At 37.3% G+C, this 18,970-nt stretch overlaps 1 protein-coding gene across 8 annotated transcripts in view; it reads left to right on the top strand.

Annotated features, from left to right (window-relative positions):
* The window catches only part of Cast (calpastatin), a 95,680-nt gene that overhangs the window by 48,752 nt on the left and 27,958 nt on the right, over positions 1-18,970 (top strand). For 5 of the 8 annotated variants that reach the window (XM_070031034.1, XM_070031031.1, XM_070031035.1 and 2 more), the window contains 12 exons: positions 3,243-3,302; positions 3,914-3,970; positions 5,650-5,706; positions 6,706-6,819; positions 9,399-9,482; positions 12,506-12,571; positions 13,871-13,969; positions 15,289-15,369; positions 15,890-15,928; positions 16,386-16,478; positions 16,614-16,703; positions 17,766-17,867. In XM_070031034.1, the coding sequence (XP_069887135.1) occupies positions 3,243-3,302; positions 3,914-3,970; positions 5,650-5,706; positions 6,706-6,819; positions 9,399-9,482; positions 12,506-12,571; positions 13,871-13,969; positions 15,289-15,369; positions 15,890-15,928; positions 16,386-16,478; positions 16,614-16,703; positions 17,766-17,867 (942 nt within the window). The remainder of the gene's footprint in view (positions 1-3,242; positions 3,303-3,913; positions 3,971-5,649; positions 5,707-6,705; positions 6,820-9,398; positions 9,483-12,505; positions 12,572-13,870; positions 13,970-15,288; positions 15,370-15,889; positions 15,929-16,385; positions 16,479-16,613; positions 16,704-17,765; positions 17,868-18,970) is intronic. The other 3 variants (XM_070031037.1, XM_070031033.1, XM_070031039.1) reach the window with 1 other exon arrangement.

The following is an 18,970-nucleotide window of genomic DNA, read 5'->3' as shown; positions in this document are numbered from 1 at the left end:
TGCTCTATTGACCTTTAGTATTTTACATTTATATTAATTTTTTCATTCAAAATGGACATCACATGACATATGCATAATCTATTAACTGTCACTACTTGTTTAAAAGATTAAGTGAAAAATATTATTTTTGGTGGTGCTGGGGATCAAACTCAAGGCATCATGTGTACTAGATAAGCACACACCCCCTGAGCCACATCCCCAGTCTCCATGGTTGCCAAATCCTATTTTAATCTTGAAATAGTCTTTAATGACTGAAGGAGAAACATATAAAAGGAAACAATTCTCATCAAACTTGAAATCTGTAAAATTTAAGAGAAGAAATGGAAAGGAGAGCTAGAAATAGAGTACTTCCTTTTTTCCCTTTAGTTCACTTTTTACCTTGTTTCCTGATTGGAATCCCCCTGCGTCTCCTCATAAGTGCCAGCACTATTTTAAGTGTGCCCTGTTTTGTAGTGCAAGTGTCAGCCAACTTCAGGTGTCATGAAACATCAAATCACTAGAATTCCTGGCAGTCCAGTGAATGTGGGGAAAGAGAAGAAAGCAAAAGGAGACAAAAAAGAGGGGGAGACAAAACCAAGGTGCCATGTGATGAATTGTCCCCAGTGCCTGACTTGGGGCCACTTTGGGCCTCATTTTCCCCCCCACGAGGTATTTTTCAGTCACAGTATTTTCTTTTATCACCTTGTCTTCAGCTTCCTGTGCTTCTGATGTTTAAGTCAAAATAGTGACACTACCTTTCTCTTGGAGTTGTGTGTGAGATTGAATCTGGATAAGTTTCTAACTCTAAATATTTTGAACTTTTAAGAAAAAAAATCCTAATTCAAGGAAATATCTCTATGAAATCCTTGTCACCAACCATGCTTTCAAATAATCCGGCCTTTCTCTGAAAGGGATGAGATGTCCCCACCTCTGTTCTGTGTCTCTTGCCTCTGAAACATTAGAATTGGTATTCACACTGATGAGTGTAAGATAGAAAATCAAACAATTTCTAACCAGAATGAAGCTTGACCTCTGTAGTCTGGCGGCATAGCTTGGATTCTTTATTCTTTTCCAGGTATGGCATTAGCCCCTCTTTGCTTTGGTTTTCTTATTTGTACATTATGAAGGTGTATCACTATATGCCAGTTTAGAAGACTACATAAAGAAACAAGCTTATACTGAACAGTGCCTGTCCCATAGCAATGCCCAGAGTGTGTTACCTATTAGTCAATACAAGAGACACAATGAAGCACTGTGACTATGTTAGTCAATACAAGAGTCACAATGAAGCACTGTGACTAAGTACAAAAATCCAGCTCAGCCACAGGCAATCAGGACCTTAACTTTTTGACCCTTTAGTTCTCATCAGTAAAATGGGTATATTAATAGTATCTGTTTTATGGGGTTATTATAAGTACGAAGTGAGTTTAACACGTAAAGCTTAGGATGCCCTTGTATCAGCGACATGATTGATAATCACTATTACTTATGAACATTTTATGTTCAGCACCACCACTACTAAAAAATAGTTTAGCAATTGGTGATTTAAATACACATTGCTTTATAAATTACTTGTGTCTGTGATTGTATATTCTTAATTGTGGTGTAGAATTCTGTGCAGAAAAATTGATTACAAAATTATAAAGTTATAGGTTCACATCAATATAATACCAACTGGCTTATTTTCTTTGTTAAACTTTTAACAAATTTTATTTGAATAAACTAAAAGATTCATAAACAGACAGCACAAACAGAAATTCATTAGCAGTGGTGCATTGTGATAGGATTGTAGTTTAAAATTTTTTGATTTTGCCTGTATTGAGGTTCAAACTCAGGGCCTCACACTTGCTTAGATAACTGTTCTCTGCCTTGAGCCACAACCATCAACCCTTAAAATTTCCTTATAAATATTCCTTTGATCATGAACTTGGATTTGTTCCTAAAATAGCACACATGTTAGTATAATAAGTGGTCATTATGTAAAGAAGTACATAGCTTCATGACTAAAGTATAAGATAAATTAATGAAATATTTCATTTTAATCTCTTCAGATAGTATTAAGAGATAGAAGGGTGTGTCAGTTTATTCCTGATTTTTATATCCTACCTACATTAATAGTGGATACAAATCTCAATGGGGCTTGAACTCTGGGCTTGAGCACTGTCCCTCAGCTCTTCAGCTCAAGGCCAACGTTCTACCGCTTGAGCCATAGCACCACTTCCGGTTTTCCAGTGGGTCGGTCATGGGGCTTGAACTCTGGGCCTGGGCACTGTCCCACAGCTCTTCAGCTCAAGGCCAACGTTCTACCACTTGAGCCACAGCACCACCTCCGGTTTTCTGTGGTTTATTGGAGATAAGAGTCTCACAGTCTTTCCTGCCCAGGCTAGTTTTTAACTGTGATCCTCAGATCTCAGCCTCCTGAGTAGCTAGGATGATAGGCTTGAGCCACCGCACCCAGCTTCAATGGGATTTTATACATTTTTTTGCACAGGTGGCCTGTAGTTCCAAACTCGGTAATTACCCTAGCAGTAATTAGAACCAGTTCTTTAAATAAGGAAAGGATTCTTAGAAATGTAGATTTAAATCTACATTTAGGGCTATGACAGGTACAATAAGTGTTTGCAAAAATGTTGAAGGTTATGTTGGAAGAATTTCAGAAAACTTGTGATGATACCTTCAACTATTTGTTAGATTGTATCCATATAGTGGAAATATAGGTAGAAAAAAAAATCTTGCTCAGACTGCCTTTTACACAGAGAAGGAAAGGTAATGAAAATAATTAGAAAATAAGTCTATAAATGGAAGTCTCTTTTCATAGTTTAGTTGTACGAGGGAAGATTCATTGTGACATTTCCACACACACACACATATATCCCAATCAGTCTCACCCTTCTAACTGCCCTTTACCTCCCTCTTTAAACCAATTTCAGCAATTTCATTGTTCTGTCTTCATACATACAGACAACTTCCACCAGATTCATTCTCATCCTCCACCCCTTATTAGCCCAAGCCTTCCCAAAGGTGCCCTTCAACAGACCCTGTTTTTATTTCTTAATACAAATCTTCACTGAAAAAAAGTAAACCCTCACTGAAACATTTGCCAATGACCCTATAAGTTATGTACCTGTGTCTTCTTGGAATTACATACAATGCATTGAGAAGATGCATTAGATAAGTAGGATGGATCTTGATATAAGCATGTTAGCCCTTTGCATAAATGTACTTATTTGACCATTGTGTTTGGGGCTGTGCTCTTATATTAGGCAAGCAGCAAACAGATGGAAGGACTACATCCTCCTCACAAGAAAAGACACAAAAAACAGGTGATGTGGTTCATTGCACGAGGGTATCTTGTTACTAATGGTTACTACAGCCACTCAGCACATGCTAATAATTGCAGGACACAGTCTTCTGTACTGCCCGGACTCCATCACAGACTTTCTCTAAACTTAGCTACCTACTCATCAATCACATTCTGCCACTAAAAACTTCACTGCTTTCTGTGTCCTCCATTCTGTTACCACCCCATTGTTTCACACTTTAGGGAAAACTTGTATTGAGTGTATCTCTGATAAAAAGATCAGGTAAGTGACATTGAAATCTATATACTTGGCCTTGAAGGATGAAGACTTTTATATTGCGTATGTATTTGCTATGATGTTAATATTAATGAATCCTTGCATCGTTTTGACAGACATTGTAAGAAATTAAACATAAACTTCCATATAAATAGTAAAAGAAGAATATTAGTGTGTTTAAGTGTTAATCTAAAAATAAGACCAAGAAAAGTATAATAAACATAAATCATATTTTATATAAAATTTTGAGCTTACTTAGTTAAAGAAAATCTATTATAATCTTGGTGACCTATGTCCATTTAAAATTTATCTGTCCTTTCACCCTTCCTCCCTCCCTCCCTTCCTTCTGTACTTAGGCTGCAAAAACACAACCTGACAAGTCACAATCACCTGAGAAGTCACAATCAACTAAGGTAAATGATTTAAAGCTACATATGAATTGTTCAGATTCATTTTCATGATAATGAAAAACCAATTTCCTACCTGATACTAGAGTTAAGGGATGTATCAACTACTTTTGATATGTGTGTGTGTGTGTGTGTGTGCGTGTGTGCGTGTGTGTGTGTGTGTGTGTGCGTGTGTGCGTGTGTGTGTGCGTGTGTGTGTGTGTGTGTATATATATATATATATATGTATATATAACTTTTAAAGCCAGGCAGTGGTGGCTTATGTTTATAATTGTAGCTACTTGGGAGTCTGAGATCTGAGGATCACAACACAAATCTGTGGGCAGACAAACACAAGACATTCCTATCTCCAATTAACCAGCAAAATAGCTAAATGTAGATGCATGGCTCAGGTGGTGGAGTGTGAGTGGTGATTGAGAAAAGCCAAGTGAGCGTGTGAGACCCTGAGTACAAGTCCTAGTACTGGCACTAAAAAGAAATTGTTTTTTAAAAATGTATACCCTAACCAAATGGTTATAAAGGGTATTAATAAACTAATTATAACATTAAATCCATGCATATGTAAAAGATTATATAATGTTTTATAGGAAAACAAAACCTCTTTCAGAAGCCATTTATTCAAATCTAGACTTTTAAGTGAAATTAAAAAATGGAACAGGAGTAAAAGAGGAAAGACAAAGACAATGAATATTCAATTATAATTTCAGTGAGACATCAACAACAATGTGTCTGTTGAACCTGGCACCTAGACACTTCAAGGATTCGCTGACATGTTGATCTTGACACACTTGTCTGGATTGATGGAGATGGTTATCAGTCACTTGGGGACCTTCTCTTGGCAGCAGCTTGCCTTGCGATCCTGACTTGTGGCTGTCCAGACTGAAAGCCTTTCTGCCTGTATCTGGGAACAGAACTCAGGATGTCTGTATTGCAACAAATCTGTCACTTTAATAAAGACCAGTACTTTATTTTTTCAAGTACTTAGGTGAATATTTAAATAAACACACAAGATTTCTCCTTGGAAGGTAGTGATAACTTAGGCAAAGTACTGTAAGTAGCTGTGAGGTTGAGCTTATAGAAAGGTAAGACTTACCTCATTTTATGGAAAGCACATTGGTGGCCCCTAGTGATAGTAGTTGTAGATTTCAGAGTAAGAAATGTCTTCTATTACACATCTAAGTGCTTTTAGTTATCTACCACATTTCAAAAGAATTGAGTCTCTGATGATAGGATCTTCTCTACTTATCTCTACTTATAAGCAACAAACAAAAAGAAAAGCTTTGAAAATTAGTTGAAGAAAGAACACTATTCTTCAGCTCTTATGAAAAGAGACTAAAAATTTATGCATTCCAGGAAGTGTTTTTTTTTAACAAATCTTGTAGTTACAGTGTCTGTAGACAGACTTGTAGTTGCTAATTTACCTTCAAGTTGTGAAAAGCAGATAGTAACTTTGAAGCGATTTTCTAGATGAATTTCTCAGTTTTTCTCTGTTCTTCTGATAATTTCCACTACTAGAACTATAGTAGGGTGACTCTTGACCAAACAGCACATGTTTACTCTGATCCCAGTCTCAGTAAGCTTTCCCTGAGATAGAGTAATTTAATTGGAATTTTAATCACTAGTTTGGCAATGTGAAAACAGTGGATCCCAGTGTAACTGAGATTTAAACTCTTTGAAATTAACAGCCCTCTGTGGTCCATGAGAAAAAATCCCAAGAAGGAAAGCCAAAGGAACACACAGAGGTAAGTGATTATCACCAGGACTTGTCATTACAAAGTTATGTCTTTTTGGTAACATGTAAGTAAAATCATTTGAGAATAATTCTAAAAGTGGATGGCTGAATAGATTTTTTTTAGCTAAAATGGTGCCATCCTGTGGTAGTAATGGTATTTACAACTTACTCCAGTGATTATTGCTGATTTGGGAGTCGGGGGGAAATTTACTAGTTCATATTTTTTCCTAGAGTGAATTTTTTTGTTGTTGTTGGTTGTGGGGCTTAAACTCTGTGCCTGGGAGCTGTCCCTCAGCTCTTTAGCTCAAGGCTAGCCATCTACCACTTGAGCAACAGTGCTACTGCCGGTTTTCTGGTGGTTTATTGGAGCCAGCCTAGGCTGGCTGTGAACCACAATCCTCAGATCTCAGCCTCCTGAGTAGCTAGGATTGCAAGTATGAGCTACTGCCACCAGATCCTAGAGTGAAATTTTATCACACTAATTCCAATTAACATAACTCAAAGTTGTAAGTACTACAGTTGTTATAAATAGTGTGTATTTTATAAAGGAAAGTTATTATCACGTTAAAAAAATATCAGAGGGCAGGGGATGTGGCTCAAGTGGTACAAGTAGTAGTGTTTATCTAGCAAGTTCAAGGCTATAAGTACTACCCTAAAGCAAAAACAAACAGCTGGATGCTGATGACTCAAGCCTATAATCCTTATCTACTCTGGAGGCTGAGTTCTGAGAATTGCAGTTCAAAGTCAGTGCAGGCTGGAGTATCTGTGAGACTCTTATGTCCAATTAATCACCTGAAAACCCAAAGTGGAGCTATGTCTCTAAGTGTAGAGCACTAGCCTTTAGCAAAAGAAAAAAAAAAACAAACCTTAAGGGCAGTGCCCTGAGTTCAAGCCCCATGACCTACAAAACAAACAAACCCATCCCATTGTGTTAACAGTGTGTGTGTGTGTGTGTGTGCGGGCGCACGCGTGCGCCCGCACGCATACACACATGTCTATGTGTTTTCAGCCAAAAAGCCTCCCTAAGCATGTACCAGATGCAGGAAGCAAGCAAGCACATAAAGAAAAAGCAGTTTCCAAAGCAAATGAGAAGCTTACATCAGAGAAATCAACAGAACCAAAGGTAAATGAACCTGATTGACATATATAAAAATGCTGACACTAATTAGCTTATATTATTCCTCAAACTGAACTGCAGAGTTGCACCTGTAGGATTATGCTGTATATGATTTTCTTTGGAAGACTTTGTTGCTATTATTTCTTTGATTTGCAGGTAGTATCATAGGAGCTTGAACTTATGTAGGGTTTGGAAGGCAGAAGAGTTCAGGGAAATGTACAGTACAGCCTCCTCCCACCATCCAGAAATGACCAGCCATGACTGTAACTGTAAGGCACAGGTTCTGATGTTTCCTTTGAACTGAGCTTATGTAAACTTGAGTTAGGGGATTATAGGCAGCCTGTCCATCTTCCTTTTTTTTGACTTCCCTCTTTTATTATTTCACCAAGGAGTTGCCATATAACGATGCAGTTTATGAATACAAAATATATCCATCAATGTAACCTCTTTCAACATTCTTACCCACTCCTCCATCCATCCCTTCCTTATCCTCCTCTTCCCTACCCACCCCTTTCCTCGCTCTTTTGAATTTTGTAGTATGTACATTGAATTCTTTATTGCATTCTCCCCTTCTTCTCCTCTTCATTTATCTACCACTTTCCCTTGGACTCCACCACAACCCTTTTGAGTACCTGCTTTCTGATGTTTTAGTTTGCTAAATGTTGAGTTTTCCTTATTTTAGTTAATACATTTGTATATACTTGAATACCACCCAATGTATTTGCTTATGAGTTTATAAGCTAAATCTTGCTTTTACAGGGCCTGGCTTACTTGACTTAACACAATTTTTTCCAAGTCTTTCCATCTCTTAAATGGTACAATATCATTGATCCATTCATCCATTGAGGGACATCTAGGCTAATTTCATATATTGGCTATATTGAATAGTGCTTCAGTAAAAATGGTTGTGCTGGTGGCTTTACTGTATCTTGATTTGTAATCTTTTGGGTAAATGCCCAGGAATGTAATTGCTGGATCATACATTAATTCTATGTTTATTTTTTTAAACAAACTCCACACTGCTTTGCAGAGTGGTTGAACAAGTTTACATTCCCACTGACTATGTATTACGAGTTCTTGTTTGGCTACATCCTCACCAGCATCTGTTATCATTGGTTTTCTTCACAATGACCATTCTTGAAGTAGAATCTCAATGTGGTTTTGATTTGCATTTTCTTTATGACCAGAGAAATTGAGCTTTTCTTTATGTGTCTATTGGGCAGTTTTACTTCTTTTGAGAAGACTTTCTTCAGCTCATTAGCCCATTTATTAATTTGGTTGTTGGTTATTTAAGGCTTTAATTTTTGAAGTCCTCGATGTATTTTGGATATTTGGCCATTCTGATGTGTATTTGGCAAAAATCTTCTCCCTTCATAAGCTATCTTTTTAGCTTGGCTATGTCCTTTGCTGTGCAGAAACTTTTTAGCTTGATGCACACCCATTTATCGAGTCTTTCATTAATTTGCTATACTTCCGAATCTTTACTCAGAAAATTCCTTCCTGTGCCCAGGAGACTTAATGTTTCCCCTCCCTCCTTCCTGTAGCAGTTTCTTGGTTTCAGGTCTTACATTGACGTCTTTCATCCATTTTTGAATTGATGCTAGTGTAAGGTGATGGATAAGGATCTAGTTTCAGTTTTCTACATGGGAACTCCAGTTTTGCCACAACCATTTGTTGAAGAGTCCTTCTTCAAGTCTATATTTTGGGCTCTCTTAATATTCTATAGAATAGTAAATGGTTTTAGGTCTGTGTGTTTATTCCTGGGTCTTCTATTCTGTGCCATTGGTGATCATCCTTCCTTCTTTTGTGAAATGGAGTCTAATTGTATCCCAGAGGAAGCTGGTCTTGAACACTTGGGCTCAAGTAACCCACTGCTTTAGCCTCCCAATCATCTTGGACTACTAGCATGCCCAGCTTTGTCTACTTCTTTAAATGGAAGCCTTGAAACATTTTTAGAAATAGATTACAAAATAGATGAACTTGCAGAGCCAGTAAATCAAAAATTGACTCCATAGTTTTATAGTTAACAACCATCACCGCATACGAGAATAAACCACCAAGAAAAGAACTTCTTGTTGAAGCATTTGGAAGATGATAACCAGGCCTGCTTCAGAGGTCACAAGTTTATATCTGAACAAACAGTTAAATGCAGTCAAATGCATACATGTTTGGCTTGCAGTACTGTTCAAAATTAGTTAAAATTAGTTGCCAGCAAGTAAAATTGAGATATTTTTGTATCAAATCACAATTTCTAATTTCTTTGATCAGAATACTCGCCAAAATGAACTCACAGGGTAACAGTTGACTTGAGCCATAATATTTGGTCTGTGTGTTCTGGTTTACTGCAGAGCACTGAAACACACAGACCAGGAATGATGATATTTGCTTATTTGAATGACATATAGAACTCTACAGGCTTTGAGTCCAGTTTCATGTGATGCTCCCTCTGTACCTGGAGCAATAAACATTCCTCATCCATGATGTGTATGTATGTCACTGGTAGGTTACCAATGACATTTGAAACCCATGATCTTAGTAATGGCCAAAAATACTTAGTCTTGTCCATCATGTATCTCCACTCACAGGTGAAATCACAAGACCATGTTTCTGCTGGGGGAGAAACTATTGTTGCCGGTGTATCTGCAGTACCAGTCAAAGCAGATGATAAGGTAAGTACCCAGAACAGGCAGAATATGAACCTCTGTGCCTACCAGGTTTGTATTTTAGAGACATATGCTTAGATAACTTATGGTATAGGCTAAATGCTGTTTCAGTGTGACATTTTATAATGAAGATAATGCATTTGAATGACATAAAGTGAAGAAGATACTAAAGTGCTTTGAAAAGATACATAATAAATATGTATTGAGCACCTGACAATATATAAAGGCCTTGCATCAGTGCCAAGAAAATTAGTATTGATTCACACATCATAGGTGTGAAATAAAGCCTATAAAAGGTCCATAAGCATCTGAATAAGCATTGTTCTTAGCTTTGCATATCCCCAGCAAGTATGTGGATGCTAGTAAATCACAGATATTCACAGCATCAGTAGCCGCTGATACAGGAAGTTTCCAGGGGATACCTGCCAAGCCCTCTCAGGAGTGAGTGCAGCTTTCTTGGAGCTTTTGAAGAATTCCTGATGTGAGATGAGAAGTGATCTACTTTTTCTGTCCAGATCTAACCATCCATTTGTAAGACATATGGGCCATTTGAAGCTATCGTATAAACACAGTATAAACAGTCCACAGTATAAACAGCAATGAGAAGACGGAAATGAAAAGAAAAACAAAGTAGTCTTCATGTTTTATGTTCTTGCTTCTCAAAATAGAAAAGGTATAGGCTAGAAAGTTAAGGCCTATCACCCTAAAAACACTCCTTTCCCAGATATTAGATGACAAGGCATGCTGTGCTTTTCCTAACTCATGTAGATCTCTTATAGAGTAAAGAAAAAATTTTGCCCAAAAGCTCCAAATAAAATAAAATAAATTAAATAAATAAAACAAAATCCCTCAAATAGTATTTCTTGCAAGAGGTCACTTTCTTACTTCCTTGAGACCCCCACTTTGACCCCACAGTTACTCCCTTCTGTTTTGGTCCCATGTCAGAAATGGTTTGAAAACCAGTAAGTTTAAGGCAAAGGACTAAATATGTTAGAATATACTTTGAAATGTAATCAGAATTTGAAGTTTCATGTTAGATGTAAATTAGCCAGTTTTATCAGTGAAAACAACATGATAAAATTAGGAGAGGCTTGTGTTCTCACTTGCAGCAAGTCATTTTGTCCCTGATTCTTTTTCCATTAAATATTAATTACCAGCTTCAGCTTCTTATTTTAGTATGTTGCAAGTTTTAAGCACTGTGGTTCACTCTACAGGACATGTTAGCTGTAGGCTGGCTCATCTAGAGTTGGGAGAAGATAAATGGTCGGGATTATATAGTTCAAGGCAGATTAAGAGGCCCCTGTGGGGAGGGAGGTTTTTAAGAAATGTTTTTTGATTTTCTGATTTTGAGAAAGTGGTTCCCCTGGAGGTTAGGCACTTTGGTTGGGAAGGACAGGTGGGATTGCAGGCTGCACTCTGGACAGAGTGTGTTCCAGTGTTGAAGAACACGGGGAGGGGAGGAGTGGGGCTGTACGACCAGAAAGACAGGTTAAAGTTGCTATGGAGAATGTTAAAGTGAGTTCATAGGTAGAGAAAGGAACATAGCAGGTTGGGTTGGGCTCGTTCAGTAGACCTAGTAAGTTCTAGATAGCCTAAAGTAGAACTGTAACAGAGTAAATTACTCTTTTCCTCATCAAGGTAAAGTGAGTGGCAAGATAACAAAATAAAAGATGTGATGGATTTGATGTGTCAGGTCAAGTTATGCAAGAGCACTGTAAGATGGAAAAACTTAAGTTTTTAGGAAAGGACTAACTAAAAATGGGCAAAGATAATGTAAAATCTAAGACAATTGGGAGCCTTAGGATCTCAATGAACTAGATTTTTTAACCCTTAAATAAGGCAAAAGAGGTGCACCTCACACAAAATTTAAAGAGACACTCACCAGCAGGTTCATACAAATGTGAGGTCACACTTGAGAGTGAGTGCCTGTAATCTATCACAGGCTCATACCCTGGTATAGTAGATAATATCATGACCACAGCAACCATTTATCAATTATATAGCAATTAATTATATAGCAAGTACTTATGTAGTGCTTACCAAGTACCAGACATTGTTATTTTCTGTTTTGTTGCACATTAATTTATGTAAATTCTCACAATTGCTAAGTAGAGACCCTCATTATCCCTACTTCACAAACTTTGAAACCAACAGACCAGAGAAGAGGTGGTGGCAGGCATCCATGTTAACCACTGCTGTACAAACCCAGGCATTGTGTGCTCTGCTGACAAAATAAGGATACATTCAGATGAGACCCAATCCCCTATTGTTTTAAGCCCATCAATTTCATCTATTTAGTTCCTGCCAAGTCCTAGAAACGTTTGGCCTCTGGCCCTAGAGAGTAAGTTTGGACAGGACTGTCAGCACTTGGCAGGGTGATGCAGAACTTGTGAAAGATGCCAGAGGTGACAGAGAACAAAGGACACAAATACCCGAGTACAATCAGAATGGTGGGAGACTAAGGCAACTGTGAAAGCTGGGAGTCAAGAGAAGGATGATCCCAATAACTAATCCAGAGACTGTGTCTAGATAGAGTAAGGAGGTTGTAAATTGGAAAATTACTGGCATCCGACAGCAATGGTGATGGGGAGAGAAACTTATTTCAGGGGAATAAAGAGTGAGTGGCAAGATAACAAAATAAGAGATGTGATGGATTTGATGTGTCAGGGCAAAGATCTAGACCACAACAGTAAGAATGGTAGCCCACAGAAAGAATTCCTATGTGTGGCAAAGACTAGCAGTGAAGCATGGAGAATCAAGAGACAATCTTAGTTACTTTAGTTTGTTCCTGAGGATAATTAATCTCTGAGAATTGTTTTCCCTGTTACTTAGTGGACTTAATATTATTTAAGTAGCTTTGACAAAAGGATCTAAGAGATACATCAAAATATCTAGTGTACAATACATGAGAAGTACCTGATCAATGCTACTAACATCACAGTGAATTCATCTTAAAATGTCATAGAATTGCGCTTTATAAAGGGAGGTGAAAGGAATTTGTCTCATGTCCTTTTAAACTCTCTCACCAGAAAAAAGAAAAGAAATCATTAACTCCTGAAGTGCCAGTCAACTCCAAACCGGATAAACCAGGAAAGGTATGAAGGTCTCAGTAAGCATCTAGGAAAGATAGTGGTCCTTTGCTCTATATTTATCTCAGCCTGATTTTTGTTTTTGGGGAAACAGTATGAGATGGATAACTTTAAAGAGTTATTCTAATTATTATTTTAAGAGGATGTGACTGGTTAAAAGTATTATATTAACAGTTTTGTTTATAACATTTTATATTAGAGCCCTCTGCTTTGAAACTCTGGCTTCATCTTACAAAGTTTACATTCTAATTTTTTTTTTGTCAGCTATGGGGCTTGAACTCAGGCCTGGGCACTGTCCCTGAGCTCATTTGCACTCTACAACTTTCAACCATAGCCCCACTTCCAGCTTTCTGGTCGTTAATTGGAGATAAGAGTCTTAAAACTTTCCTGCCCAGCTGTGGCTCCAGTGGTAGAGCACTAGCCTGGAGCTGAAGAGCTGAGGGACAGCGCCCAGACCCAGAGTTCAGGCCCCATGACTGGCAAAAAACAAAAACAACAACAACAACAAAAACTTTCCTGCCCAGGCTGGCTTTGAACCATGATCCTCAGATCTCAGTCTCCTGAGTAGCTAGGATTACAGGTGTGAGGTACCAGCGCCTCGCTACATTCTAATTTTTCTACTGAAAATATACCTTCTTTAGCCAGATGTATCACTAAATAATTCTCATAAAATTACTATAAAGCTGACAGCATATAAATCCTATTGGTCACATCAATGATCAAGTGAGTTCTAAAGTTATTGTGGGAATATAGTAGTTGTACTTTAAGAAGGCAAAGATTTAAGCACTCACTTTTGGTCTGAGTTAAATTGTAAAAAGGCTTCTCCTAGATTGTTGTTGTTTTTTCTCCTTCAAATGAGATTATTATTCACAGTAAGTTACTCTTTACCTCATCAAGGTAAAGACAGCCTCTCACTGATTACTTTGATTAAGCGATATTGCAAGAAGAAAATAGCTCGTTCTTGTAACTGTAACATGCATTTTAGGGATTTGGCCATCATTTCATGTATTTCTTTTTTTCTTTTTAACTGTGAGTACATTGCATTAGCAATTTTAATTAGCTGATCGATTTGTTCATGTGCTTAATGACATTGGACTTGTTTGAAATTATGATTTTTAGCTGAATAGTAGCTTTTTATGTTTCCAACCCATTATCTGTACTCTGGAAACCTCAGTAACAAAATTAGGTCTGACTTTTTACCATGTTTGAATTTAGAAACCTTATGGCATTTGATTTTTCTGGTTGGTCAAAAAGTCAATGGTGAAATATGTTTAACAATTTGTATTTGTACTCTTTCATTTCTAGTCAGGCCTGGATGCTGCTTTGGATGACCTAATAGACACTTTAGGAGAACCTGAAGAAACTAATGAAAACAATACACCATATACTGGGCCAGTAGTTTCGGTATGTAATGTGATATCTGTAAAGGTTCATACTCAGTATATAGATTATAAAAGGCCATGATTATGAAGTACAAGGGTACATCTAGTGTTGTGTTGTTTTCACAGAAGCAACTGGTGTGTCACTATTGATAATGGTAACTAAAAGTCAGTGTTGAGAATAGAAGAGGTTTGTTATATATTACCTATAAAATTACACTGATTGAGCAAGCAAGTGTTAAGACTGCCACTGAAATATAGTGTATTTGGTAAGAAAGAGTTGTATTCAGACTAAAGGAGGATACCCTTTGGGGCGAAACACAAAGGTGTAACTTCCCTGAACATTTAAAATACTATTTATTGAAACAAACTCCAGGAAATAGAAACATTGGTTTGTTGTTACTGTTGGTGGAGGTGGTAGTGTTTGTTTTTGCTATTTTTTTAATCTTTTAGGGAGGGTAAAGGGGGCATAGAAAAGGAAGAAGCAACAGTAAACACATGCCATCATGTTATTGAGTATATATTATGTGGAAATGATCTATGTAACTTGTGGGCAGGGCTGGGAGAGGGAAACAAAGCAGGAAGGGGTGACACTATCCACATAAAGAAATGCACTTATTACCTGACTTATGAAATGGTAACCCCTCTGTATAACAGCTTAATAAAAATAAAATTATTACTTAAAAAACAGGTAAGAGGATTTGATGCAATGCTTTATAGTGGTGAAAATGAGTTATCTGTGTATCAGCATTATAAAAAATTATAATTTTGAACAAAATAAATACAAAAGTCATAAGGAACGCATGCCATTATATAACATTTGAAAATATGCAAAGTAATGCTGTATATTACTTATAAATGTGTCCATGTGACATTATTTATAAAAAATATGTTCAACTTCATGTGATAAAGATGGTAAATCTAAAGTACAGAACTTAGAGAGGGCCAAACAGGACATATGCACTCTAAATATGATTTTGAATTTTTTTGTTTTTACATTAGAAGTAATATAAATCCAATAAAGTGTATTGGGTTCTACAGATATTCATTGTGTTACTAACAATACTTTGAAAGTATTGGAAATATTAGATATTGAACACAAAATGCATTTTAATATAAAATACAACTTTAGCATAGTATTTCTAACATTTTCTAGCATTTCAGTTAAATATGGGTGTTGTATAAATTTAGAACTCAGAGTTGTGTACAATTTTGGCTCTTACTGATTTATAGTGTACCTCAGTAGTTCCAATAATTAATAATAGAATAGTACTAGTACTTTGTTTTCATGTATTGTCAGCTGATTAGTTACAGAATATCTCTACATATGTGGTTTTCTTATAGGATCCAATGTTTTCAACCAACATTGAAGAACTGGGTAAAAGAGAAGTCACAATTCCTCCCAAATATAGGGAACTTTTGGCTGTAAGTTGAATAATTATTTAATTTCATTGTTTTCATCTTGGAATATCATTTCCTATCAGTATCTTCATAATTTAAACTTTATCATTAAAACACTCACTGTCTATATTAGTTTGGTAGAGCTGCCTTCACAAAGTACACAGACCGGGTGGCTTCAACACCATGGTTCTGCAGGCTGGAAGTTTACAATCAGGGTCTCAGTAGGGTTAGTTCTTTCTGATAGTTACTGAGAGAAAGCTCTCCTGTAGCCTTCTCTGCTTGGTTTGTAGATAGCCATCTTCCTCCTGAGCCTCTTCCCATTATCTCCCTCAGTGTTTCTCTGGTTCCAAGTTTCCCCCCTGCTAAGGATACCCAGTCACGTTGGATTCACACCTACCCTGATGATTTCACTTCTGGCAGTAGGGTTACGACAACATAGGAATTTGGACAGGGGGTGGGGTTCAGTTCAATTTATCATACTGAGAATATGTTAGCCTATCATAGATTTTGCCTTCTCAACTTTATCAAATTACCTTTATTTTAGAAAAAGGAAGGGATCACTGGGCCTCCTCCAGACTCTCCGGTGAGTTTACACAAATATCTTCCAAGATGTAAATCAATATTGTCTGTATCTTTGGTTGGGGAAATAGGACTAACAAGCTCATATTTGGGGCTCACAACTCAACTAACCTCTCTATCACATGTTTTTGTCTTTTCATAGAAAGCGGGAGTCTGTGGGTTTGTCTTGTTGCTCATGGTCTCAGGTTGTTTTGAGAGGAAAGAAAATGGAAGCAAGAAGGCATAAGGATAAGAATAAATGTTAATGACAAGGGAACCAGCACGTCCTAATATGTAATTCCTTTGAAAGAGGAAAAGAGAAAAATAATTTTTACAGACCACCCATTCCTTCCTTTATTTCACTCATGTATCAACTTGGGTAGCCAGGGAATGCAAAAGTACAGCCTTCATTTGCTGGATTTGTAATTCTTTCTTTTACTACACATCTTTCTTGTGTTACCTTTGTTATCCTATTTCTTTAGAAATCTATGGGGCCGGATGATGCCATAGACGCCTTGTCATCTGACTTCACCTGTAGTTCTCCTACCACTGAAGGAAAGAAAACTGAGTCAGAGGTATTGATATTACTACTGCTGAAGAGAACTTGTTAGAAACTATCTTGACCCTGAAAAGCACAACCCTTTAATTTGGGTTACGCTGAATAAATCTCCCTTATGTGTAAATACTTTATGTTGTATTTTCTTTTTCAGAAATCCACAGGAGAGGTTTTAAAAGCTCAATCAGCTGGGGTAGTCAGAAGTACTGCTCCGCCCCAGGAAAAGAAAAGAAGGGTGGAAGAGGTATTGATAATTATTTCTTTGAAAATAATCCTGATCCATCTGATAGTCCATACTTTTCTGAGTCAATTCTTACATATTCAGGATAATTGGAATATTATATTACCTCTGGTAAAAAGCTTGGCTCTGTGTGCCAGAGTGAAGCTATTGAGCTTATATTGATCATCATCAGGCAAATCTCACGTTTCTACAACCCCCTGAGAATGCTTCCAGCATAGTCTTCTTGATGGTTATCCAAGACCATTTCACCATTACAACACACAGAAGGGCAGAAAACAGAGAGGACTTGCATTCTTGGAACACACTCATAAGCTTGATTTCCTAAAGGAGTTTGTGTCTTAGGGGTCATGGTCATCGTTGTTTCCGTTCACCTCTCTTAACCACAATGAAGTATGACCTAATTCTCACAAATTCTGAAAAGTGATCCTGCAGCCCTGGGAGCCTGAGAGCACAATGTGTCATGCGCAAATAGTCTAGATAATGCTAAGGACAGTTTCTATCAGAGCTGCTTCTGCCTCTCCCCTGCTGGAATGGGTAGTTTATTTTTATCAGTCTGGCTGTGGGAACAGTGGTGCACACCACACCCCGAGAGTGAAAACTCCTACAACCAGGAGCCATTGCCTCCAGCGTGAGCAGAAAGGCCACAAGTCTCTCTGCTTCCTGAGCTTAGCTGTTTTGCTGAAGGAGAAGGCTGTCAGCCTGCAATTTTTGGAGACACTGTTTTAGAAAAACAAGGTAGTGAATGTTTGCTTACTTGTAGCTGCTATTTTGATAAGACTCTTTTATAATAATACTATTATTATAGTTATCCTTTTCACTTGCACAAGAGGTGAAGTGTACCCCTAGAGGGTACTGTTACTATGGGAACGGGTCTTAGCCCAATTTTTATTCCTTGGTAAGTTCTTTTTCCTTTTTCTCTTTTGCTTAGCTTTCACATAAAATTGCCTCCCTAAAGTACTTCCCCAGTTCACAATTGATCGTATGTATTTAAAATGTGGGTTTTACTAAGAATAGAACAGATGATTAAGTTATGCTTTTTTTCATGCACATTCTTTTTTTTAACAGGATGCCATGAGTGATCAAGCACTTGAGGCTCTGTCAGCTTCACTGGGTACCCGGAAATCAGACCCTGAGATCGACCTCAGCTCCATTAAGGAAGTTGATGAGGTACTGACCTTGGAGTTGATATTCAAAGTGTATTCATCTGCAGCTTGCAAAGCTGAATGTCTGCCATATGTTTAGGATTCTTTCATAGTTTCAATTTTTGTTGGCGATTAGAAATGAGCTACTTTTCATTCTACCTTACTTTCAGAATCTGGTTAATTTCAGAATTTATTGATCAATAGTTAGCAACCAAGAGGAATATGTGAGTGTTTTTAAAAAAAACCCTACAATTTAAATATCTAAAATGAACACTCATCTTCTTTGTTAAAGAATATATGGCACCTGACTAAACAAGATAACAAGAGGCAGAGGGAAAGAGTGGCGTTTCCTCTCATGAAATTGTTAATTTGTATTTTCAGAATGGTGCTAGGAATGTCTCCATGAGGAAGTAGAAGGTGATATAGGAGGATGATAGTTCTTACAAGTACTTTGGGGAAAGAGGTTGAAAATGTGTTTCAAATCAAAACAAAAGCCACAATTATTCAGAAACTGGATCTCTTGAACATTTAGAGATGAAGCTAAAGAAGGGATAGCTCATCACCCACCAAGACTTCACAAGCCTTCTGAGCCAAAGTTAGCTCGGACCTAGTGTGGATGAGCTGGGAATATGGAGGAAGGGTGAATAAATGTATTTAAAGTGCACTTGGCACATGTATGGGCATGTCACAGTGCAGTCCCTTATATTATAAGCATATACCAATTAAGGAATGACATCTATTTTCACGCTGTTTTCATATTTAAACAGTGAGAAGTTTTGATATATCAATAGCTAGGGATAGTCTCTTAGTAGCATTCTCACTTTGTTCTTTAGTGTAGCAGAATCTCAGTGATCTAGCATCACAAAAGTGTTTGATGATCAGCCAACACAGAAATTGCTATATTCTTCTTCCTTTACTTCTACTTATTAGTTATTGGTTTTACATAATAGTGAGTATCATTGTATTAAGTTATAAACCTGTAGAATTTTTCAATGTGTTTCTCTGGGGGGGAAAAAAAGAAGAAAAGAGACAATTGTCCTAAGGGGAGATGTAAATGCAGCCGGGATCCTTGACAACCACCCTACCCTAGCACCTTAAGGAAGGGGAGCTGACAGGTGTCTCTGTCAC

Source organism: Dipodomys merriami, unplaced genomic scaffold, assembly GCF_024711535.1.
Source record: "Dipodomys merriami isolate MVZ:Mamm:240054 unplaced genomic scaffold, mDipMer1.0.p SCAF_20, whole genome shotgun sequence".
NCBI lineage: Eukaryota > Metazoa > Chordata > Mammalia > Rodentia > Heteromyidae > Dipodomys > Dipodomys merriami.
This window is presented reverse-complemented; position numbering and strand designations above follow the sequence as displayed.